The sequence below is a fragment of the Phlebotomus argentipes genome, unplaced genomic scaffold, assembly GCF_947086385.1.
Source record: "Phlebotomus argentipes unplaced genomic scaffold, Phlebotomus argentipes genome assembly contig_5, whole genome shotgun sequence".
In the NCBI taxonomy this organism is placed as follows: Eukaryota; Metazoa; Arthropoda; class Insecta; order Diptera; family Psychodidae; genus Phlebotomus; species Phlebotomus argentipes.
This window is the reverse complement of record NW_026776165.1, coordinates 1,093,760-1,118,129: the sequence shown is the minus strand read 5'-3', so window position 1 is coordinate 1,118,129 and position 24,370 is coordinate 1,093,760. Positions and strand designations below refer to the sequence as shown.

The following is a 24,370-nucleotide window of genomic DNA, read 5'->3' as shown; positions in this document are numbered from 1 at the left end:
TAATGAGAAAAAAATGTCTTTTTGTTCTATCGCGACAGTTGGCACTTGAATTGTCGTAATTCGAAGACGACGCCGATTTAGCACTGCTCGTCGGCTGTACTAAAACCGCGTGTGTGTCGGCCAAAAAAGTGCAAGCTTTCAGAATCCACCACCGTTCGGCGGTGGAAATAAAATGGCCGCCAGCAGCCGAAGAGCGGCCGAAGGCGACAACAGCGCCATAGCCGATTTTGGAGCACTGTGAAGTGTCGAAGTTCAGTGAGTGTAGATTTTTTAGACACACTTTTCCACGGAAAAACCCATGAAAATAGGGGAGTTTTCACTGTAAATACATTACTAACGTGCAATGCATGGTGGTGTGATTGATTTGGTGATATTGTGATAATCGTAGCTGTGGCGGATCGTCTGTTTTTGTTATGTAAAGAAAAGGCAGCCTCTCTTCTCGACCTCCTCCCGATTCCCGTGTGTGTGCAGATGGAGACGCAGGGGCGCACGTTTTCATGGTGAAAATTCCGTAAAATTGGGACACAAGTGACGCCAAGTGGAGTGCAGAGGACTTTCGGCAGCCCCTGGTGCGTGCACAGTGCGACTTTGGGCCCTGGGGCAGCAGCCCGCGTGCGGGAGAGAGGGCGTCTCGCGGCCTGACCAAACCATCCGGACGCACACAGCCCCTCTCCGTGGGGCTCCGCAGCAATATGGATGTCTCCAGCCAACTGAGCGCCTCTCCGTGAATTTTCCCATTCCGTCTCGACTGGACAAAAAATGTAAGTTGGGCCCCTGGCTGGGCGTCTTTTGGGGTCATCGCGGGCCTCTCTTTGACGCGCGATCGGGAGAAAATGCCCCAAACAGGGTGCTTTTTTCCTTCTTTTCTTCCTCTGCCCATCGCCAAAGAGAGTGTGTGTGTATTTGTGTGCGAGTCGAAGTCGAAAATGGCCCCCCTCGCGATTCACACGGCGCTTTTCGCAAAAACCTGAAAGAGCCGCGCGAGTGTTGGCCTTTGTTGTTGGATCTCTCTTGCAAATTTGGCGACTCCAAGTCCATTGTTTCAGCGCCTCCCGAAGCGCGTCACCATCTGCTCCACTTTTGAGCCCATTCGCCGCTCGTGGCAATCGATGGGGACACTCGGGAAGCGCCAGCAAACCATCCTCCGGGCCGGAGTTCACGTGGCGCTTTCGAGAGGAAAATCCTGACCTAGATTCACAGTCATTTTTCACCCCCACCTCTCGGGAGCTCCCCATTCACACACACACACACCCATATAGAGTGTGGGGCAAGTCAGGGATTTAATTGATGGCCACTGGAAGGAAAACATCGCGAGCATCTTTTGTTCTTCTTGCTGTGATTGAAAGGGCGACTCATTTGTGCCAATCATTTGCGAGCTCTGAAGTTTGTGTGGAAAATCAATTGGGAAACAGCGAAGATTGTGCAATGAAATAAATACTCAAGTTTTCCTAAATCAGAAATTTCGTTTTTTGATCACTTTATGGTGTACAAAATTCAAGGTTTAGAGAATAATAAAATAAGTGGCAAATTAAGATTTTTGTTAGTCATAATAATAAGTCTTCTGTGGATGATAAATTTTTTTCTGCTAAGAATTCTGCCAGTTTTACAGAAACATTTGTGTTTCTCCAATAACAATCTCATCTCAGCTGTTTTATCATGATTAAGTGACAATATAGCGTCTTAATGCTGGTCTTGCTTTTCTCTCAGTGCAGACCTTTGAATTAATAGTCAATTTATTGCCACACATTTGGATTGAGATATAAAAAAAAATATGGGATTTCGGAAATTCTAGCCATCATAAACTATTCTTCTTCAATAAGTTACAATGATGGCTATATTTTCTCTATCCGAAATTGGTCCGCTTCGGCGCATTGATGAACAGTGTCTTTTTTGGCAAATGCATCACAAAGTGTTATTCTTGCATCTCTCACTCTCTCTCTCTCTCCTCCGCTCTATCCACTTCCGCTTCCACCCACATGAAGAGAGAGAGAGAGAGAGCGCGAGAGAGTCCAGAATTGCATTGCACACATTCCCGTGTCCGGAGAAATTGGGCAATTGAGGGCGCAGATAATTTGTTCCACAGAGTTGGGAGAGAAAGAGCAGAAAGCGAGAGAGTGAGAGAGAATTCCCAGGGCAGGAGGATGAGTCAGGCTTAGAATACCAACCATTTTCACATTAGATTGCAGCCTCAAGTCACGAAACAATAATCCCACGATAATTAATTACAAACTCGTGGCATTATGCAATTAATATGCTCTTTTTGCAGTCCGCCAGATTCTTTTCGTTCCTTTAAAACTGTGTGCATGCGTGTGTGTGTGTGTGAAATTTCGTTGGGCACAAGATGCTTTTGAGGGCAATTAGATGGTCGACAGAGGGCAGAAGGATACATGAAAAAAAGAGTCAATCGACAGGTGTTTCGACCAGCCATTAATTTTAACAACATCTTCCCATTTTAATGCACAACAAGTACGCGTATTTAGTGAATTTTGATTGCTTACAAGGTGGAAAAATTGAAGATCAATTTTCACAATTTTATTAAGGATATATAGCTGTTTAATTTCCATCGAAATGGTTACATCGATGTGCTGAAAATAAAATCAGGAAATTAAACGTACAACATGTAATATTCTTTCCAAAAGTCTCTGAATCACCTTGCGCCTTCCCTGGTTTCTGGACTGTTGAATGACCACGGGAAGAAAGGTGTGCAAAAATGCTAATATTAAATGTGTACAGCAAAATGTCTTCAGCGGCAGGAGAAGAAAATGAGTAAATGAACTTCTCTATCTCTCTCTCTCTCTCTCTCTCTCTTTCGTCGTCTAATTTGTCACACAATGTTTAAATTCTTCGCTTGATTTCTCATGACGCTCGATGGCAGGTAATTGATAAAAGGTGTGCGATAAAATAGTGGAAGTGAGCAATATAAATAGTAAAGTTGAGAATTTGCATTACTTGTAAATGTACCATTAAATAATTATTATTACGTTTTTGAGGCACGTGTCAAGGTTGCGATAAATTATTTCGCGATTACTTCCAATCCATTGAGGATTTTACTGTGAGTCGTGTGAGAGACGATAATGTAATGTTATAAACAATGTTGTTCTATATCCGGCATTTTATTAGATTAATTAGAAGTGTGTCTAGTTACATATTGTCTTGTCTTTGATTATAGGCATTTTTGTTGGTTTGGAATTGATTAGAATCGCTGCTGCTAGAGTGATAAATAAAAAATCGTAGATGCATAAATTAGTGTCGGTTGAAATATTCAATGGTTTCCTCGTGTGCTAATTTCAATAAATGCCTCGCCACACGTTGCGATTTTGAGGCAATTTTAACACTATGGCTGAAGAGAGGCGATTTCTGTCAGATTATCACACCCACGCACATCGAGTGAGACGGAGAAAGAGAGAGAGATTTCCCGAGTCAATACCTGATAAATATACAGAGCATGAGGTTTTTTTTCTGCTAAAGACATTTTTACTGTCTTGTTGGGGACTCACAAGAGACGCCTCTTCATGGGTCGTGACGATATAAAAAAAAATACGCACATTCGCAAAATATCAGAGGAGAAGGAGCGCGCGAGAGAGAGAGGGAGAAAATGAGTACAGAGTGCCCCAATAAAATGGTGTGTATGTAAATTGTGAGGCGAGAAAATGGGCAAAGATGAGAAATGATGGGGAGAAGGAAAAAAACATAAACAAGAGTGTGAAAAAAGGCACTGATAAACTTTTGGTCGGAAGCAGATTATTGACCTAGGTGAATAAATTTACGACACAGTGTGGCTCTCCATATCGTGAAAATTGAAATGAATTGATGACTTTTCTTCCTTTTTTCCACCACAACTCCTCTTATCATCGCGCAACACTTCAACCCGTCACTGCGTCAAGGAGTCCCATTTATCTTCGCACGAGAGAGAAGAGAAAAAGAGGATCACATTTATATTTAACGTGCAACCATTTCAACTGATAAAATCAAAGATATGTTATGTTGTGTAGAATATAATGTGTGGATGTTGGAAAAACATGTGCTTCTGCTAAGGCTGAAGTGTGTGTAAATGTCTCTCTGGGTAGTTTATGATGAGGGAAAGGAGAGGGAATGGTAATTTGATGGGAAGGAGGTGGTATCATAAATAGATTCCTCCATTCAATCACTTTATTGACTGCCTTCAGTCACGCGTGTGAGCTGCGCTTGTACAAGAGGAGAGGGAGAGAAGAAAAGAACAATAAATAATGCATTAAATTGTGAACTTTTTGAACTGTGTGATTTGTTAATTATTGCCATGACAAAGCAGCAACTATTTCTTTTTTTCTTCTTTATAATATTTTATTACTCTCTCCTCCTCCATAAATGCATGCATTTCCATACACACACACACACACACTGGCGAACACGGCGGTATCTGAGGAATTTCGCGAAAAAGGAAAGAAAAAAGAAAGATGACAAGAGGAGAAGAAACGAAGAAAAAATGTGAATGATCTCGAGCGTCGCAACAATTACACATCGTAGAAAAGGAATCTTTATGATGGTTGAAAAAGAGACATTTTTGATGAAAATATAATATTCTTTAAATGATATTATTCATTACACATGCCATGAACCATTTCAATCCCAAGTGACCCATAACACAAAACACTGTGTGACTTGATGTGTTGTGTGTGGGCAAAACAGCCGCGGTGAGGGTCTTTTGACACTCTCCGCGAAGATGCGGAATAAGGAATGGATGGTGTGCAAAAAAGGAAAGATGACAAGTCAGCGAGACAGGAAAAAATGCGTTGTATCAATTCTATCGTGTATTCGCCAGTGGCACTTAGCATTCGGAATTGTACGTGGTGTAATCAGTCTGACTGAAATGATGAGTGGGAAAAAAGGGGGAAGATCAAGTCAAATATTTTATTACACTCACTACTGATAGGCTTCATATACTGATGCGAAGGGTCTTGTATGTTTTTTTTCCGCACTGAGAGGAAAGTGCGATCAAAATTGAAGCATTATTTCTATCGAAGGAAGAGAGTGAAAAAAGAGGCTCTTTAATTCTATCTCTAGACTTTACTTCTTCGTAGGTTTTCATATAATTACAAGTAAAAACATGTTAAATTAAACAGTGCAATTTAAGCAAACATAATTGAATGGCAAAACACTCATATTTGCTCTTCTCTCATTTGTCTCTTTACAGAGGAGAGTATGGAAAAGGCGAAAGCCTACATAAAGAACGAATTGCGAGGTTCCTTGGCGCCGTCAGAGTCTCCCGGACATCCTCATCATCCGGGTGCTGGTCACCATGGAGCGCAGCAGCAGCCGTCAAATGACAGTGCAGAGGGTGTAATGTCAATATGCTTTGTGTGCGGCATTCGTGGTGTGCTTGAGCAATTCCCTTTGCGAGTGCGCCCCAATCCGGAGCGGCCGAACGAGCCGAATTTTCCCTTTCTCGAGGGTCATGAGCCGCCCACGGGTCTGCCGGCGGTGTCGGCATCGCAGCCAATTGTGCGAGCGTGCTTTCTCTGCTACAAGTTGCTGATGAAGCAGTGGGAGAGCCATGAGCGCGACGGTCGCCCCTACTCACAGCGCCTGTATCATCTGAAGCGCCTGGATGGGAAGGGCTATGTGGGGGCCGACATGTCTGTGCAGGGCGAGTATGCGGCACAGATTCTGGGCCTGAGTGCTGAACACTTGTCCAGTGGACAGCAGCAACCCTATCAGCAGTATGGGCCACGCGAGACGAGGCCAACATCGCGAGATGCCCAACTGCATGCTCACTTGTCACCGTATCCCAGTCAAATGGTGGCGCGCAATGAGAGCCCCATTCGGCCGACATCGCGAAATGAGTCGCCGGTGGCCAAAGAGGCGTATTACAAGCGCACCCCGGATATGTACAATCGACCGTCCAGTAGGAATGAGAAGATACCAACGCCAACGTCGCGCCCTGTGTCGCGGGAGAACGTGAGTAGTGGTGGTGGTCAGGCGACGCAGGCCAGCGCAACACCACGTGTCAACTCATATGAGGGCATCAGCATAAGACCATCATCGTTTGCACATCATAAATACAAATTGGGCTCGCTGGGGTACATGAATGCGGCCAATATGGAGCAGCAGCAGCAGCTGAAGACGCAATCGCCGTACACACTGCAACCGTCACCGGGACCGTATCAGCAGGATGAGGAGGGCGCCCTTGATCTCCGCAACACGTCGTCACGCAGCTCAGATTCATCATCGACAATGCCTTCGGCCACGGACATTCTCGATCTCTCGATGCCCGACAAGAATTCCATGACTGAGGTGTGCTATGTGTGCGGCGAGGAGTACAGACGCGGCAGCTTGACGGAGTTGAGCACGGTGATGCCCAAGGAGTTGAAGGATCGCGACAAGCCGTACTTCCCGATCTTCGGCGAGCAGCATCCGCGGCCGGCGCGATCGCGACCGAAGGATCCCAAGGGCATGATTCAAGCCTGCAAACTCTGCTATCAGCACATGCTTCAGCAGTGGCATCATTTTCAGGTGAGCAGTGTGTTTGGCCAAGTGTCGCTTCGACAGCAAAGAGAGCGAGAGAGAGGGGATTAGAGCTGAGATAAGCAAACTACACACAATTACAGAGAGCGAGTGTTTTTAAATGAGATAATTATATTAAGGAAAATTTGATTGTATCCGGTTTTCACCGGTAAACTGCGATGTGTGTTGTTGCCTTCTCTCAGACTGTGTCTGCTGTGTAAAGAGCAGCAAGTGGGTGATCTTTTTGTCGTGTGTGCGCGCCTCATTGCGCGAATTGAGGGGACAAAAAAGGAGGCTAAGGAGGAGTCGCATGTGTTTTAATGTAGGACACAATGATAAGGCCATGCATTTGCTTAGGGATAAACACAACAGATTGAGAGAGCCAAAATATAATTCATTCAAGTTTTCAATGGCCAAAATATTCAATTAGACGCAAGCCTATCAACACTCAATTGTTATAAATGTTTGCACAGTGAGGGTGTGTGTGTGTGTGTGTGTTAGATGGGCAAAAATAGATTGCGCCGAGTCAAGTGCTTGAGATTCCACGATCGTAGACTGCGACATTGCTATAGTGCAGTACCCACCTAATTAATTTGGTGTGTAATATTTTAAATTGTTCTGCCGCTTCTTCCCACTCTTCCACCCCGCCAGCACACATGCCTTTCGATTGCAATTTCGTGAGTGAGAGACATTAAGCTCTCACTCTGTGTCTCTTCTTATGCAGTTGTATAGTAGAGGTTTTAAATAATTGCATGCAATATCTTTACTATGTAGAGAATCTCTGGTAGAATACAGCAATAATATATAGAGAATCGTGGCGGTTGAGACAGAAGAGCAATATCGTGTACCTTTTTCCGATACGTTGATAAGGCGAAGAAACTTTGATATCACAATGATTTGTGAGTATTGTTTGAAAACGTGCGTACTATATTCATTGGTTGATATTTACAAATGTCTTAAATGCATTTTGATTACTTTTTAGTTTTTTCGTCCATAGGATTTAACAGTTTATAATAATTTATATCATCAACTAAGCATAGAAGTAAATTTTTGCGGCTAAACATGCAATAATCGCAAGTTTCTACATTTTGGGGCTTATTTTCATGATCTCAACGGTGTGTCAGATGAATTGTGTGTGATTGAGTAACAGTGCCAATTTGCACTATCCAGCAAAATTCCGACACTGAAAAGAGCCAGACTTGCGGTGCGCGGTGTGTGGCCGTGGAGAGTGTCTCTAAAAGCGGGAAATAGCTTGATTTTGAGAGACTCCTACCAGATTTGTCTAGTTTATCGTTGTTCATCGTGTCTCGATTACCTCTTTTTTGTCTCCTTGCGCATTAACATCTGCCACCAGCTGACTTTTTCAGCATACTTTTTGCTCAACATCATTAGACTGTCGCTGTTTAGCTGGCCTCTCATCATCCACTCCTCTTAATAAATGTGACAGATTCGTGGGATTGTGTGTTGTTGGATCGTGAAATTTTTCCACACTTTGTTGACTTTGAAATCACTAATTTATTGATTAGGTGTTGGTTATATTTTCTTATATTTTTGCGGGCGGGGAGAAGAGAGAGAGAGAGAAATACATAAACAGAGATAGATTTGTCACATAGTTATTCATCATTTATTAACTTTGACCAAATGACTCTCACTCTCTCTCTCTCTCTCTCTCTCTGACTGTTCATATACTGTATATGGAAAATGGTGTTTTTATAGACACTCTTAAATCATTTCGTGATACACTTGACCTCGCCAGCACTCGATTATCACATTAACCTTTTGACATAGTATCGAAAGAGCAGATCTTTGATTCGCACTCTATACATTTAGCCTCTCGTGTGAGATTCGCTCTTGCGATATGTTCATTTGGCGAGAATTTCCATTGATTTTTTTTCCACACTGACTTCTTCTCCTCCGCCAAAGCTGACTATTATTTATAGAAAAGAGTGTATGGAAGTGAGGAGTGTGTGAAGAGAATGAAAAGACTGTTTGAGAGAGGTGTGAAAAAGTAAATTGAGTATTATTTGCACATGAGGTTGAATACTTTCTCAAACATTGACACATACAGAGTGTGAGAGGGTAAGAGGGTGAGGAAGGAAGGAAGGGAGCGAAAATGGGAGAAAAACCGGCAATGATCAGTTTATCAGCAAGTTGTGTATACATTATTACCAATTTTTCAGCAAATAGAGTTAGTATTTGGATTCACAATATCAAGGCGCAGAAGAGGTGACAATTTGCAAATAATTCCACCGCAAGAATGAGTGTCTATGTTGATTCATACACCGGTGTAGATTGGAAAAAGAATATTTCTATCTCTTTATTCGTTTTTAGACACAATTACAATCTATTAGCAAGGATGGCGATTGACGTAAATCAATGTATTGCGCGCGCGGTGTGAAATGGGAAGGAGGGAATACTAATAATAAAAATAATGATGAGAAAAAAATGGTAATATTATGAATTCTAATGCGTTGTATATTGTTGTCTTCTGCAGGCGCACAATATTCCAGATAATGAGCGTCACTACAAATTGAGGAAGCGCCCAGCATCGGTGGGTGAACGTGAGAGAGCGACATTTGTTTGCTACACTTGCGGCACGGACACACCATCGTCACAATTGAGGCTTGTGTATTGCTGCCCAAATGCCGAACGTGAGCCGTATTATCCGTTCATAAAGACACTGAAAGCCTTTCCCAATGCTAGTCCTATCAGTCCGCAGGGTGAGTATTGAAGAATTCTTTCTGTTGTGAATTGTGCGATTAACACACATATTTCTTCTTGAATTTCTTTGTGCGCGCGACTGGGAAATCCCCCCAACATCCAGGCATGGTGCAAATATGTTCCTCGTGCAATGAAAAGCATTCGCACTTAGCTGAAGGTGGTGGTGCTACCAGCATTGATGGCAGATTTACACCGTCCGATAACAAGTCACAAGCCAATTCGGAATCCAGTAATGTGCGGTTTAAGGTGAGTCTCTCACTCTCCACTCTGGCTGTTTGGTCGCAATATGCAAAAAGTGTGTTGAGCAAGAGACACACAGAGTGTTGTGTTTTATTTATAAATATATTTTAATTCAATGACAGTAGCAGGAAAAAACCGATTTACACACAATGCATCCACGTGTGTGCGAAATGTGAATGATAATGCTAATAATAGGTAATGCTGGGGGATTGAGATAAAGGCAGATGTGGGGGGAGTGTTGTAGGTGTGTTGTGTTGCCACTTGATTTCACAATGATCTGAAATGTGTGTTTGTGTATTGTTTAATGGAGAGCGGTAGGAACTAGAAGATGCCGGTGTGGTTGGAAAAATTGGCAAAAGAGAGTCAAATTAGCGCCGTTTTACTTATCGTTAATGTGAAAATTGAATTTCGGTTTAAACTAGAAAATACTGTTTGACCAGATAGTTCACCATATCATCATTGGTGAATATTCTTCTCTCTCTATCACTTCCACCGTCTGTCTCTGATATGTGTTTATGTGCTCTGCACAGTTTATAGCGAATAAAATGTGGAAGGAAAACAACACGGGCAGACAGGGAAAATGAGAAAGAGAGAAAGAGAGAGGGAGAAGGAAAAGAGTCAGCAGACTTGGTGAGAAATTACTGGCGATATAATATTGTCATGTTGACTGTCGTCAGTCGAATTTGAGCTATCGCTGAGGAAGCACATATTGATTCATTATTTGCTGTGTTGCACAGCGTAAGAAAGAGGATCCGTTCGTGTGTGTGTGTGTGTTTCGTGAATTATTGAGAAACAGATTTGAGAGTGTGATTTGATAGAGTGATCGCGAAATCAGAGGCAAAATGTCCCTGGTTTCTCTTCAAATTCCAGTTAATCTCTATCGCAGGGATAAAAAAGTGCAGAGGCGCAAATCAAGACAGGTCTGCATGGTGAATGTTGTATTAATTGAGCTTTTTGGGTATTATAAGATGATCTGTGATTTTTGTCCACCAATTAAAAAACCAGTTGATTTGCCACGATATCACGTCTAATAAATTATCAACCTGTTCATGGAATCGTGCCAGACTTATTGTTAGAAAATCCAACACTTGAGAGTCCAAAGACGAGAGGGTTTGATAAGAGAGGAAAAGCCTATGATAATTCACTATCAATATCGTGCGTTTTTTTTTTCTTCTTCTTCCACTCTCGTTCAATTTTCACTTACGATTTCATCACTACACAATATCAGTGGGAATATAATAGGTGGTATTTGATGGGAATCACATGCGCCACACCTCAAAAATTCCCACGTACTTCTACTTCACCCCTCGTCTGACTATCTCTATCCAACGTGATATCGCTCACAATAGACATGAGCACAGTTATTACAATGAATCTTCAATTAATTTCCGAGATGAAATACTTTGAAGAATGCAAAACTATGCGTAAAAAGGTTTTTCTTGTTTCTTTCTGGAATTTGTAGTACATATTATATTATGACTTAATAGTTTAAAGTGCAATTTTATTGAATTTTTTTTATGGTAAAATGTGTATTTATCTCTTTGCAGCCTTATGAAACGCTATCGCTCAATTCGGCTGGGGCGGCAATTGTGAGGGATTCCAAGAGTTTAAGGCGGGATTCGAGACCAAATACACCACCTCATTCGCATGAGACCCTCGAGAATGGCCATGGACAGTATCCGTGAGTATTTTTGCAACAAAGTTGGCTCTTTCTATGTAATATTTTATTAAACAATCCAATCCATTAAGTGTTGGTGTGATGCAAAATCAATATTTCTCACGCTTATGACGAACCGTGTTGGCAACAACAAGAAAATCTAACACTTCGTGACATTGAGTGAAAAGGTGGAGTGATTTTGACTGATCGCGTAACGTTGCTCTTCTTTTGCAGATGCTTCATCTGCAAGGGTCTGTTTCCTGGCAATCAAATGGAGTGGTTATCAACGTCAGCGGAGCACATGAATTCCCATGCGATGCATTTTCCATGCTTGAAGACAAGCGAAGGAGGCTCAAATCGTGTGCTGGCGTGCACACGATGTGTTACCCATTTGGCGAAGCAGTGGGAGACAATGGATGCCGAGCGTGTACCACTTGAGCATCGCCGGTATAACATTCCATCGCCAATACCGGCGGCGGGGTCGCCAAATGGCTCTCGTGGATTGGGTGGCATTAATACACCACCATCGACACCATCGGTGGCATCAACACCGGCCAGCACGTCAATTTACTGCTTTCTGTGTGGCCTTCATTCGGACTTGACGCTGGCGCGTGTACTGTACGCCAGCAAGGAGGGCTCCAGGCCATACTTTCCGTATTTGCTGAAACACAAATCACCCCCGAATGCTGAACAATTGCGCTCGGACTATTCAGCTCTCGTGTGTACTTTCTGTTACCATTCACTGCTCAGTCAGTGGCGAAAGTGAGTTAGGAGCTTCGCGGACGATGAAGAAGGGGTTTTTTTTTTCTAATGAAAAACTTCTTGTCTGCCTTTCTTCTAGGTATGAAGCTCAGAATGCAGTGACGCCAAATGAGAGGAAGTACAATTGGCATGACTATTGCTGCCATCTCTGTGGCATCACAACATATCGCAAGAGGGTTCGAGCTCTGCCCATCCGGGAGTTTCCCTTTGTTGCCAATCGAAAGAGTGATGGTGCTCTGCTGCTTGAGAATGGGGACTATGCTGTTGTCTGTCTTGATTGCTATGAGAGCCTGAGGTGACTTTGTCATTGCAATTGATTTCACTGAGATTATTTGCATTCTAATTGGTTTTTGTCTGTGTGTTTGTGTCTTCCTGCAGGCAACAAGCCTCAGAGTACGATCGATGGAATGTTCCAATTGAGAAGAGGGAGTACAATTGGGTGCCACAGCCTCCACCACCGGAGGACAGTCCTGATGTGTCTGTCGCTAGATTGCCAAGTGGTGAACGTTCTGACAAAATCATGAGCTACAAAGTGAGAAAGAGAGAGAGAGAGAAGGGAGAAGCTGTCAACAAGGGATTATCATACTAATCCCCATATTCTTATCTTTTCAGCCAAATTCTGCTATGCGATCGAATCCCAACAAGAAAAACTGTTCTCCAAAGCAATCAAGTGATAAGAGAGATTCAAGTGAGTAACTTTTTTCCTATTCCCTAATCGTGTTATTTTCCTTCTTTTCTCCATTCAATTGTGGGGGTTGAATTTGGAAAATTGGCTTGGAAATGAGAACGAATGCGACATGATGAGAGTGTTTCTCGTTTAGATTGCATTTTGGGTATTTTGTACGGAATGTGATTGCGCAATTCAGAATCTGTGTCTCTCCTCTCACCAGTCATTTGTGGTGGTGACATAATAACTGGTGAAAAAGGGTGAAATGGGGAAAAAAGTGTCCCAATAAAAGGGAGCAATGATAGTGCGAATGAGAATATAGAGTGTGTGTGAAAAAAGACGGGTATTTTCCACTCTTTTTTTTTCCCAATTACACCCATTCGGGAATGTAAAGTGTGTGACAGAGACAGGAAAATTTTAGTGGCTGCGCATGGAAATCATCTCGAGACTGAAAACGGTTTTGCGGCCAGAATGAGGGGTAAAGAGTGTGCTAATATACATCACACTCGCTTTGCCTTTCGAAATTCTAAAAAGAGGAGATTTTGAGAAAGGGAGACAGACGTTATGTGGTTGTGATCATGTTTCCCCATTTGAATTGCAAGGCTGATTTACCCACAAAGTCAGAGTCACACATTTCTCTCCATATTCATGCTATACTTTAATCCATTGTAATAGGGATGATGTTCTTCTTCTCCTTCTATATTGCACCACACAGAGTAACACTCTGTAATCCCTCGATTCTTCCCATAAATGTTCTCTTCATCTCTCCTTATATTCGGATTTTTTTTCTTCGTACAATTTGAAGGATTATATTTTTCCGCAGGAGAGAAAATGAGAGGGAGAGCGAGAGAGAGAGAGAGAGAGAGAATAAGAGGAGTAGAAAAGCCGAAGGAAATGGCGGCGACAATATCATTTTCCGCTGGCATCATTTTCTTTTCACACTCTGCTAAGTGGTTCGTCTCACACTGAATGTCCATAAGTGCTTCTCAAACTGTCATGGTTTTTTTTTCACCATCATTCGTCTTATTGATTTCTCAAGTTTCGTGGAAAATTGACAGCGTGTTCTGTTCGAATAATGCTCCTTTACAAGATTAACTTGGAATTGTCAGGAATAAGTGGGATTTAATGTACTTACACGAAGTAGTTTTGAAGAAGGGAATACAGAAGATTACATCTTATTCTGATTCTATTTCAATGTAGAAGAAATTTTTCTAATTAAAGAAAATAAACATTTGGTAAATTAAGCTTAGACAGTGTTAAGAATGAAACAAGTTTCATTCAATTGGAAAAGTATTTAGGAAGATTAGGAAATGTTGGAAGGCCCTTTGACGCCCAGCAATATCTCACCTCTCTCCCTCGACAACAGTGCAAAGGGACAAGTTACTTCTTCTGGTGGTACTCATCCTTCCCCTGTCACACGGCAAGCCCTCAATAATGGCCATCCGCACACCAATAATAAAGCATAACATTTGAGGGATAATGGGCGATGTGGAATAGTGTATATGCGCACTGTGTGTCTGTCTTCCCCGCGCGCTGGCAGCTTATGGACGATATGCACATAGATATGTAATGTGTGTCTCCTTGTGAGGAAATTGTCGACAATGCGACTTCCACACGACTTGCTCCAAACCGCACATCTTGTCTCATCCTTTTGCCGGCTTTGAGGGACACATTTGTGGATATTTTCACCATATACATTAGCACTGAAGAGACATTTGGCTATGGCGGCGTGAGTATCTTGCTTGAGCGAGGGGTGGGGGAAGGAAACATGACTGAGAAAAGTTCCGACAATCCACATATGTAAGTGGAAGACGTGAGGAAGAGAGGGAGAGGGTGTTATGTAAGTGTTTTTGAAGCATTTCCAATTGATCTCTATGTACATATCGTGTCAACCGTTGCCGTGTATTAATTCAACCAGATGGGGGGATGAATGGTGAGATGTTCAGTGCGCGTGTGTGAAATTGATGCCGATGTGGGAAAAAAGGAAGAGAGAAGAGGGTTTGAGAGAAGCATATACAGAGGGTAAAAGCAGGAGAAATATGTCAGGTTCATTCGGAGGGTACAAAACATGGAAAAACATGCGTCCCAGAATGTGAGACACAGTTCAGTTTCTGTCTCACTCTGGAGTGGAATATACAATAGAGGAGAACTGGGCAAAATAGGGGACCAAGTCTAGTTACAAAACAGACTCAAGTTGAATAAAAGAATGATAAGAAGAGCAAAAGATCTTCTGTTTATATTACAACTTGAAGAAAATACATGAGATATATTTTTGAAATTAGTAAAACATAATGAAGTTCTAATGACTTTGTGAAGTCCTGTTCAAGAGACGCGATACCAAAATCTGCCACACTCTCCTCTAAGCACATTTTGGTGGAAGTGAGAGAGCGAGAGTGAGAGAGAATCAGTGGGGAAGTCGTCATTTGTACAGTGTCTCGGTGAAGGATAGACATTGAGTGGGAAAAGGACCCGAAGTAGTTTGCTTTCCTTGCTGGATGAAGAAAGTCGATGTGTACTTGTCGAGGAGTAATACATTGTGTTGTTGAAACATTCTTACTGAATTCTGTGTCTAAATTCTCTTCAAAATTGCCTTTTGTGGTACCACAATAATTTGTTTGATTCGACCAAATCCACTCCTAATGTGGGGAGTTTTGAAGGAAAAAGCTCGGCATTTCTTAGGGTGTTGGCGTGGAAAGAAGGGCTGCTAAAAAAAAGAGAGACGAAAATTCTCTTTCGTCTGAAGAGTGTTGTATCGCATTACAAAAATGAAAATGCGAGACTGAAAGATGGTGGAAGAGTGTGGATAAATATGTGGGAAAAGTGACAGATTGTGATGGGATAAAAATAAGAGAGCGAGAGCGAGAGAGAGTAGGAAAAAGATGGAGTGGCAAAAGAAGAAGAAAAGTGTTGCTGGTGTGATTAAGAAAATATTGCAGAATCGATTCTTTGGGGGTGCGCACTTGAGAGAGTTTTGTGCTTGGAATTCTTTTGTGTTTCCTCAACTTATTGAATTTTCCACAATTGCGCAAGATTTTTCGGGGTGAATAGCAAGTTGCAGATGAGAAAAATAGACTGTTGTGAATGTAATCTTGCTCATCAATGATGAATTTTTCATCATTGCAAACAGAAGAAGAGGGTGTGAAATAATATTTGTGGACGATGTGAATAAATCATTGATAGTTGATTATTGCTGAATTTGCTTGAAATATTTATGAACAAATAATGTTTGGTAATTATTGCATTTTCGAATGTTCATTTCATGCACTTTTTTCAAATTCATCAACTATTTAAAGTCACTTTATACGATAATTAATTCCACTATTGACATTTACAACAAAATAGTCTTTATGTTGGCCAACAAAGTATCAATTATATTTGAATTTTCTCCCTATAAAGTGATATAATTAAGCTTGTGTATTAATATTAACGTATGTCAAGAGTGGTCATTAAATATTCCATGAGGGAATTTCAAAGTGTTTTCTTCACTACACTTTGTAATACTCTCTGTCTTCACTTACTGTGTGGGGGTTTTTATTGGGGGGGTGAAAGCGAAAAAGGCTTCTGGTGAGGAATTGTACATCTGCTGATAGTCATTTTCTATTAATATATGCCTTTGGAAATAATTACATACGCGCTGCTTTTTTGACAATTTTCTTTCTCTCTGTTCCTATAAAATTTCTCTAAAATATCCATTGTTCTATACGTACAATTACAGGGGAAAAATGCATTCATTGTCCACAAATATTTGTAATCGTGCAAACTCTGATCAACAACATGTGCTTTCTACCCTCGAATATTGGGTTATTATCAAGGGATGGTCAATGGTGAGGAAATAATACAGCTAAATCACTTAAAGTGTGGGGCTTCATTGATTAAATTGGAGGTCTGGAGCGCCGCGTGTGGAAAGAGAAAGTGAATTATGTGTAATTTGTACATATAGTAAATGGGAGACAAAAGTGAAATTGACACTCAATGCAATAACTCAATGGTATTCAAATATTTGATATTAAATTAACTCATGTGAATAATGATGGAATGGATACCAAGAGGATTACCAAACATTCACGCACCGATACCAATTTGTGGTGAGAATTTATCTAACAAATTACATATGCTCTGACTTTCTTTGATGATGCGAAAATGGGGTTGAGATTCTCTCTTGTCTTGTACTGTCCAAAGCAGATTTACCGACATATCATTGTGTTACATTATATCACACTGTTGAACATGCGGTGATTTGATATGCGGTTTTGACCCAAAAACCACCCATAGAATGTGAATGAGTTTTTTTTTTAGGGGGAAGAGGTAAAATATTAGCTCTCGAATAAGTATAGGCGCATTGTTAATTAGGATCAAACATGAGTAACAGAGCATTATGAGCAATTTTCGCAAGTGTGAAATTTAACTCGTGTTTATTTAATTGTTTGAATAATGAAACGCTACTTCAGACAGCTATAAATTTCAATTATTTCCCCAAACTTCTCTCCAAAACACACATTGGCATGCAATTTAGAACCACCAAGAGAGGGAGAGAGAATTTGGTTAGTCACAGTGTGAATGGGAGAGAGGGACACTCTTCTAACACATTAAATATAGCACCACACACCACACATTTCACCATACAATTCCTTTTGGAAAACTGCTTAACAGCATGCGCATTAAGTGAATTTTCCCAACAAATGTTGAGACCATTTTATTGAGTTTTATGCACACAGTGCAATATCACGCTCTCGGGCATGAATCTGTCCGCTCCATGTGGCTATTTAGCAAATGCTTTCAAGGGATGTTTTTCTTCCTTTCCCTCTCTAACAGCTTGATGGGCAATTTGTTACTTCAATGCAGTGTTGTGGATAAAATATTGAGTGAATAACATGTTTTAAGGCATTCAATGACATTTTTCAGTAGAAGAAAAAGAAGCGTTATAGTATGTTTTTATTTTATGCCCAATTTTGAGCCTATAAAAGCGATTTATTTCATACTACTGTCAATAATGATACAGTCAATTAGCACACCATCTAAATTATATTAAGCTGTTGTTTTAGCTGACAAAACAGCTTCAGAAGTGACTGATAAAAGACCTGAGAGATGATATACATTGACCTGAAATTAGAGCTCTTTACTGCAAATTTACTGCAAGCATGGGAGCAAAATGTGTTCGCTGGGATGTGCAATTTTCGATCTCTCAGCACAGGATTAAGCGAAGGATTAAGCTATTGATGATAGAAAAGCAGCTTAGACGTCGTTATTGCACAATCTAAGGCTTTCACGTGTAATGATGATTATTCTATTGTTACACAATTTGTCTAAGATTCTTTATCGATTGCTAAAGTGCGGTTTTTTGCCTCTGGACTTGCTGTGGAGAGGAGAAAGAGAGTGTGAGGATTCTGGTGAATAGTATGTACAACGCCATTATATGATGGATATGAATTTGACAGCTGTGGTCACATTTCACGATTTTACGACTCATCTTTCCGTTGCCACATTGGGTACAACACTCTATTTACCATTCTCATTCCATCATCTCTTTCACGTTATTTTTCCCAAGCAACCCTGCGCCTTCGCCCCTTCTGTCCGGATGTATTTGACTCCTCGATGTTGGTTGTATCAACATTGGGATAATATCACCTCACAGAAATCCTCCCTGGGCTTCTATCCTCCTCACTCTCACTCTCTCTCTCTCTTTCTCTTTCTCCCGTGCTTTATATACACACTGTGCTATGTAGATATGTGTCATTGGGTACATATTGAGATTGGCAGTGCGGTGGAGAGGAATGAAGATTGCCAGAGAGGGAGAGAGAGTGGGTGGGAATGGTGAAGTAGAGATAATCGTTATTTTCTTATTTTACGATATTTGCATACTTTACGGCCATGGAGCTTCCCCCAAATGATATCCAGCTATTTGGTCATGTTATGTCTTTCCCTCTGGCATGTACACGGAGTTTTTATCGTCGTCAATGTTATGTTGTATTTAGTGGGTGGCTTTTTTGCACCCCCTCTCTCTCTCTCTCTCTCTCTTTCTCTCTCCCTGATTGTGTATCTGGTGTGAGAATTGTTGCAGATGGAGAGAAGAGGGAATTGTTTCTCATGGAGATATTGCCGCAAACACTTTATAATAATATCTTTTCTCTCTCTTTCTCTCCCTCTATGTTTTTCGTTGTGCAGTTCAACCAAAACCAGGTCAGAAGCGACCAAGTCCAGCACCGCCAATCCCATCGTCACCTCATCTGCATCAGACGGCGGCTCAGTTATCGAATCACGTGTCCAATCACTTGCCTCCGGGCGCCGGCAGTGTGCCCGGTGTGGGCCAGAATCCCGCCACGAGCGGTCGCGGTCCCTTCGCTTCGGCGCTGCGCAATTTGGCGAAGCAGGCCGACATCAAGGATGAGGACGGGGCGGCGCCGGGCGGTGGGGTGTCTGCCGGCAGTGGCGGCGGCGGCGGCGGTGGTGGCGGCGCGAGCGGAGCCAATGCCAGTGGCGCCGGTGGAAATCTCAGCAGCGATGCCGTGCGAGGTGTGAACAGTGGCGCGACGTCACTTATGTCGACGGTGCAGCGGAGTGGAGCGCACGATGGCAGGGCAACGGCAGGAGATGGGCGTGGCAGTGGGAGTCAGACACACACGCCGGATGTCAGACAATCTGTGGTGGCAGATGATCGGGGTGTTAATAAGAAGAGGACGTCATCGCCGCCACCTGAGAAGGTTGGGAAAATGATAGATATTCACACACATTTATTTATTCTCATCTAATTTCCTCTGTGCGAGAAACTTCCATGACTAACGCCTCGATGTCTTTTATGTCTTTGTCAGATGGCCAGACTCAGTGGTCCACCGAGTATGCAACCTGACTTGGCATTGGCTAGGAGTGGTTTTCAACCTTATCGACCGGATGAGCGTCTTGCTCATCCGGCTGGTGCATTTCCACTGGAAGCCTACACGTCATTTGGCGCAATTCCTGGTCTTCCGCCAGGTAGGAAGCAGAATCATCTTCATCGACACGGCAAGAGCTAATGATTCTCCGTAAAATTGCAGGGAGTCTCTTCAATCCGGCTGCGCTGCAGTATCCGGAACAGCTATATCTGGATCAGCGGATTCAGAGTATGTTTCGCAGCGTAGGTCATCATCCGCATGCACATCCGCATCCTCTCTATTCACCCCTGGCATCACCCTATGCGCCCCATCTCTACGGAATGCTGCCCACGGGTGCGGCGCTGGGCTTGGGTGTTCCGGGATTTCATGAGCGTATGAAGCAGGAGGAGGAGCACCGGGCAAGGATAGCGCGCCAGGAGGAGGAGCGCGAGCGTGAGATGCAGCAGCGTGAGAAGGAGCGTGAGTTGCGCGAGCAGCGCGAACGGGAGCAGCGCGAGAAGGAGCAACGGGAGCGCGAGCAGAGGGAAAAGGAGCAGAGGGAGAAGGAGCAGCGCGAGAAGGAGGCTCGCGAGCGGGAGTTGCGCGAGAAGGAGCGCGAGGCGAGGGAGAGAGAACGTCTGCACACGGCGGCCACGCATCACTATCCACCGCAAATGTACTCACATCCCTCCATGAGGAATATGCCGCACAATCTGTTAGGCCAGTTGCTGCCGCCGGGTCCGTCTGGGCTGGCGTCACTTACAATGGGTCTGCGGCCGCCGCCGCAGTCTTCGCTGCACTCGATATCGCAGCTGTCGCCGTACCACACTTCGTCGCAGCGCCAGAGTCCTCACGCCGCCGCCATGAGTCTCAACCTGGGCATGGGCTTGCCGCCGATGCCGCCCCACTCGGTGCATTCGTCACTCAATCTGTCGCACCATCTGCCGCTGGGGCATCCGTCTGGTGTGCCGGTGACGCATCCCAGTCTGGGACACTCGCTGGGCATGCCGCCGACGAGCCTGCATCCCGGCCTTCTGGCGCACACGGCGTCTGGGAGTCTGAATCTGAGCACGGCGTCACCCGCGGCGCTCAACTTGGGCGCCAATCCGGCTCACAGTGTCAATCTCACGGTGGATCGTGAGCGAGAGCGATCGAGTGTGTACGGCAGCTACCCGATGCCCGTGTCGACTGCGAGCGGCGGCATTCCGCGCAGTGTGTCCGCCATTCCGGCTGTCACATCGTCGGCACCGCTAGTGTCGCACTATCCACCGACCAGGCCCTCGTCGCAGCCGCAGAGCACGTCGAGCGGCGGCGGCGCAAGCAATAATCCCACGGTGCCGAAGAGTCCTCAGACACCCGCCAGCGGGAATGGGGTGAATCTGGTGGCCAAGGCGCCACCGGAGCCAATGAATAGTGGCGAGAGTGTGGCGCCAAGTGGTGGGAATCCGGTGGAAAACGGTGCCAATTCGTCATCGGACGAGATGAGTGCGAAGGACAGTGAGAATGGTGGCGCGCCGGACAAGGAGGCGGCGAATCAGCAGCAGCCAACGAGCAATGGTGGCGAGAAGATGACTGAGGCTGCGATGGGCGGCGATGCGCCGGCGACGCAGGCGTCCAACAACGGCGAGGCGACGAAGGTGGCGAGTCCGCCGGCTGACGGGGTGGCTAAAATATTAAGTGGGGGAACTGACAATGGTAGCAATAGTGTTGAGATAGCGGATAAGGCACAGGCTCAGCAAACAGGTAAGGATGACACGGCGTCCGCTCGCACAGTGTCACCCTCGACGTCGCCGAAGATCACGGCGGTGACGGCGATGAGCAAGAGTCCGGACGCTGAGGTGGAGGACAAGAAGTCCACTGTCATTTGATGCGAGGGTGACACTAAGAAGAGCTCTTTAATCTTTACTCTCAAATACAATTGCGCACTAATATTTCTCATGTTAGTGAGAATGATAGAGAAATACCCTTTTCTATATACATACAGAGAAAAAAAAAAGCTTCATTGGTGATTATTTTGTTCTTATTACATATATTTTCTATATATATGAAACAAACAAATATTACAACGTTTATTTATTTTGAATGAAAGAGAGAGAGAGAGAAAATCGAGCAGAAAAAGCAGAAATTGAGGAAATCAATGGGAAGAACAATGTACCAAAATATTCTTTGTAGGTTGTTTTTTTATTGCAATTTCATTATGAGATGGTAATAGAAATAGTGAAGAAAGATCAGAAAGGAACAAAATACATGACGTGTAGAATATTCTAAGAGGTTTTATCAACTGCTAAAGGCAAATTTCTATATTTTTATCATTTTCAACGGTCTTTTGGTAATGAAATGAGTTGGAAATCCTGTTGAAAATTAGAAAAAAAATGAAAGAGAATTCTAATTCAAAGTCACAAATTACAATTTACGTAAAACCTTGATAACCTTTTGGAGTATATTTTACACGAAATGTGTATTGTAGACATAATTAAATAGGCACAAAAAAAGTTAGTATAAATTTTAGAATGACTTCGTCCTTTCTTCGTCTTAAAAGTAAATAACACTGACTTAAATATTTAATAAGGATAGAAACAATACTAAAACGACAAAAAAATATGAAGAAAAAGTATATTTTTCACAAAAAGATAAAAGAGTTACTTATTTTGTTTTTACTTTCCTTAGTAAAGTGCTATTATTATTATTTTTATTCTTATTTTTCCCCTTGTTTCACTGTAATAACGAACAAATTTGTAGAGATGATTTTTCTTTAATCCATTGCGACTGATTATTCTCAATTTTTCTCTATTTTAATTCACGAAGAAATTACATCATGATCAATTTATATATTTTTTGAGTTGTAGCAAAAGGCAAAAAATATGTGTAAAAAGAAAGCTCTGGTGATGAACAGAAAGAGGAAGGAAAGTGTGTAGGAATTTTTTTTTTCTTCAAAATAGTTGGCTTAAAGAATAAGGCGAGAGCGTGTTTGTTTCTTTTCTGTGGGGAGGGAAAGAAGTGAGTTGTGTGAGAAATATTCTCTGTTTCATCATAATTAACATCAGGCTTATTTTCTTGCAATCTCCTCGTGAATAGAAAACCTCTTAGTTAGGGTTTAAATAATAAAAAAAAGAATAGAATATTAACTATCAATGTGTATAATTAGTTAGAGTGGATGTTAAGTGAAGGAAGAGTGAAAGCGAGATGATGGATATTTGTTTAATTTGTATATATCCTTTTTTATCAAGCTCTATTATAGGAATTATATTATTATAAATGATTACTTTAATTCTATATGTGCATATATGAAAGAAAGAAAAAAAACAAAGAGATAAAAAATAGAAGGAAAAAGAAGAAAAAAAAATCACTGTGTAAAAAGAGTGGAAAGATGAGAGAAAGAGGAAAAAAAAATTATTAATAATTGCACAAAATTTGGAAAAAGTCTGTTGTTTTATTTTCATCTCTTTGTTATGGGCAAAAATTATGCTTTTTGCCATCCTTCTAATTGTTGATGACAACACAAGAATTTGTTGTTTGTCACCTCAATTTCTTCTTCTCTTGATGTGTGTTTTCTGTTCTATCCTTTGTTAATCCCTTTTTATTGTGTGTGCGTGTGTGGAAGAAACCGATCTTTTTCTCTCTTTTCTCACATTGCAGAACGCTTCCTGGGTGATCAACTGAAGCAGCAGCAGTCAGAGAATTGTGGGCAAATGCCGTACAGCAGACCGAGTCATCTGCCACCGTTTGATTCAGCATCGACACGCCATTAGCCAATTACTTAAGCGCCAGAGAGTGTTGTGTGTGATTCAGAGTGTTTGCAATGTGCGAGAGGAAATCAAAAGTGTGCGCGCAGAAGACGAAGGGAGGTAGAAAAACTTATCTCTTTCATCATTAAACCTAAATTAAAGAAGAAGAAATAGCATAGAATATTCGCAGAATGGAGTAAAATTTCAAAGATCTGTCTCTTTTGTCACCACGTTGATTGCTAATAAGATTTTCAAGTCCTATAACTCTGTAATAATTAACTTAAAATATTATTAACTGTATTATAAATGATGAAAAAAAAATGAAATGAAGATGAAAAAAAAATGAATAACACAAGATGATGAAAAAAGAAACTGTGATAAATTTACATGGGAGAAAACATTTAAAAAAAAAAAGTGCTGGCTGAGCAGACGAATTTGAAAGGACATCGTGTGTGTTTGAAGTAAAGAAAAGAAAAGGACAAAATTCAAGTCACATTATTTTCATTAGTCGGTTTTCTCACGAAAAAGAAAGAAAAAATACAATGTAATAATGACTTTTTGTAATTGCTGTGCCTCTGTTTGCTGTTATTCTTTCACACACCTCTTTGACTGCAGATGAAAGACGAAGGGATATTGAAATAATCTTGCAAAACACCCCCTTTTTCTGTTTTTTTCTTTGTAGCAAAGAAAGCCAACACCAACAGGAGTTTATAAACTAAATTAAAGTATATAAAGTGGACACTGTAAATAGCAAGATGGACAATTGCGAGAGAGAGAGAGAGAGAGAGAGCTTTATTTGTGGCGGAGACATGAAATTTATATTGTGGGGACCGCGAGGATAAGCAGAGAGAGTGATTTCAATTTGGGATCTGTGAATGAAAGAGGGAGAGAACGATTGAGGAAGAGTGAGAGATCCAACCCAATTTGCTAATAAATGTGTGAAGATAATCTATTTCATAATTACCGATATACATTGAAATAAAATATGACGGGGCTAATTAAAAACTACTCAAAGTACAGAAAATACAACAGTCTTTGTATTCATCACCATTGCCGGCTGAGTTTTATTCATCGTTTTGCTTAAAGAAGAAACGAAAAGAGAGTAAAGGTAAGTAAATTGCAAGATTATAGAAAATAAAACGCGTAATATTGCTATAATTTAATCCTTTTCACCCACAAATTCCTCTTTTTGCACGCGAGCATGCGGAGTTACGAAAAGAGATGCGCATTGTACAAGTCGTTACACTTTCAAATTCCTCACTGTCAAAATTTC

At 42.1% G+C, this 24,370-nt stretch overlaps 1 protein-coding gene across 2 annotated transcripts; it reads left to right on the top strand.

Moving 5' to 3' along the window:
- Positions 1-99: 99 nt before the first annotated feature.
- On the top strand, positions 100-24,149 carry LOC132255578 (uncharacterized). 2 transcript variants are annotated; one of them, XM_059751671.1, is made up of 13 exons: positions 104-761; positions 5,171-6,489; positions 8,975-9,200; positions 9,305-9,447; positions 10,989-11,122; positions 11,333-11,860; positions 11,940-12,155; positions 12,239-12,392; positions 12,473-12,548; positions 18,690-19,225; positions 19,334-19,493; positions 19,556-21,115; positions 23,009-24,149. In XM_059751671.1, exons 2-13 carry the CDS (start codon positions 5,179-5,181, stop codon positions 23,119-23,121), a joined length of 5,157 nt encoding a protein of 1,718 aa, XP_059607654.1. In that variant the 5' UTR covers positions 104-761; positions 5,171-5,178; the 3' UTR covers positions 23,122-24,149. The 2 variants fall into 2 exon arrangements, with proteins under 2 accessions (XP_059607653.1, XP_059607654.1); XM_059751670.1 differs by lacking the exon at positions 23,009-24,149 and having other exon boundaries at positions 100-761; positions 19,556-21,662.
- The last annotated feature ends 221 nt before the right edge of the window (positions 24,150-24,370 follow it).

Coding starts and splice junctions, on each gene's coding strand:
- LOC132255578 (XM_059751670.1), top strand. CDS start 5,179: ATGGAAAAGGCGAAAGCCTACATAAAGAACGAATTGCGAGGTTCCTTG. Junction 11,861..11,939: donor CTGCTCAGTCAGTGGCGAAA/GTGAGTTAGGAG, acceptor CCTTTCTTCTAG/GTATGAAGCTCAGAATGCAG. Junction 12,549..18,689: donor AAGTGATAAGAGAGATTCAA/GTGAGTAACTTT, acceptor TTCGTTGTGCAG/TTCAACCAAAACCAGGTCAG.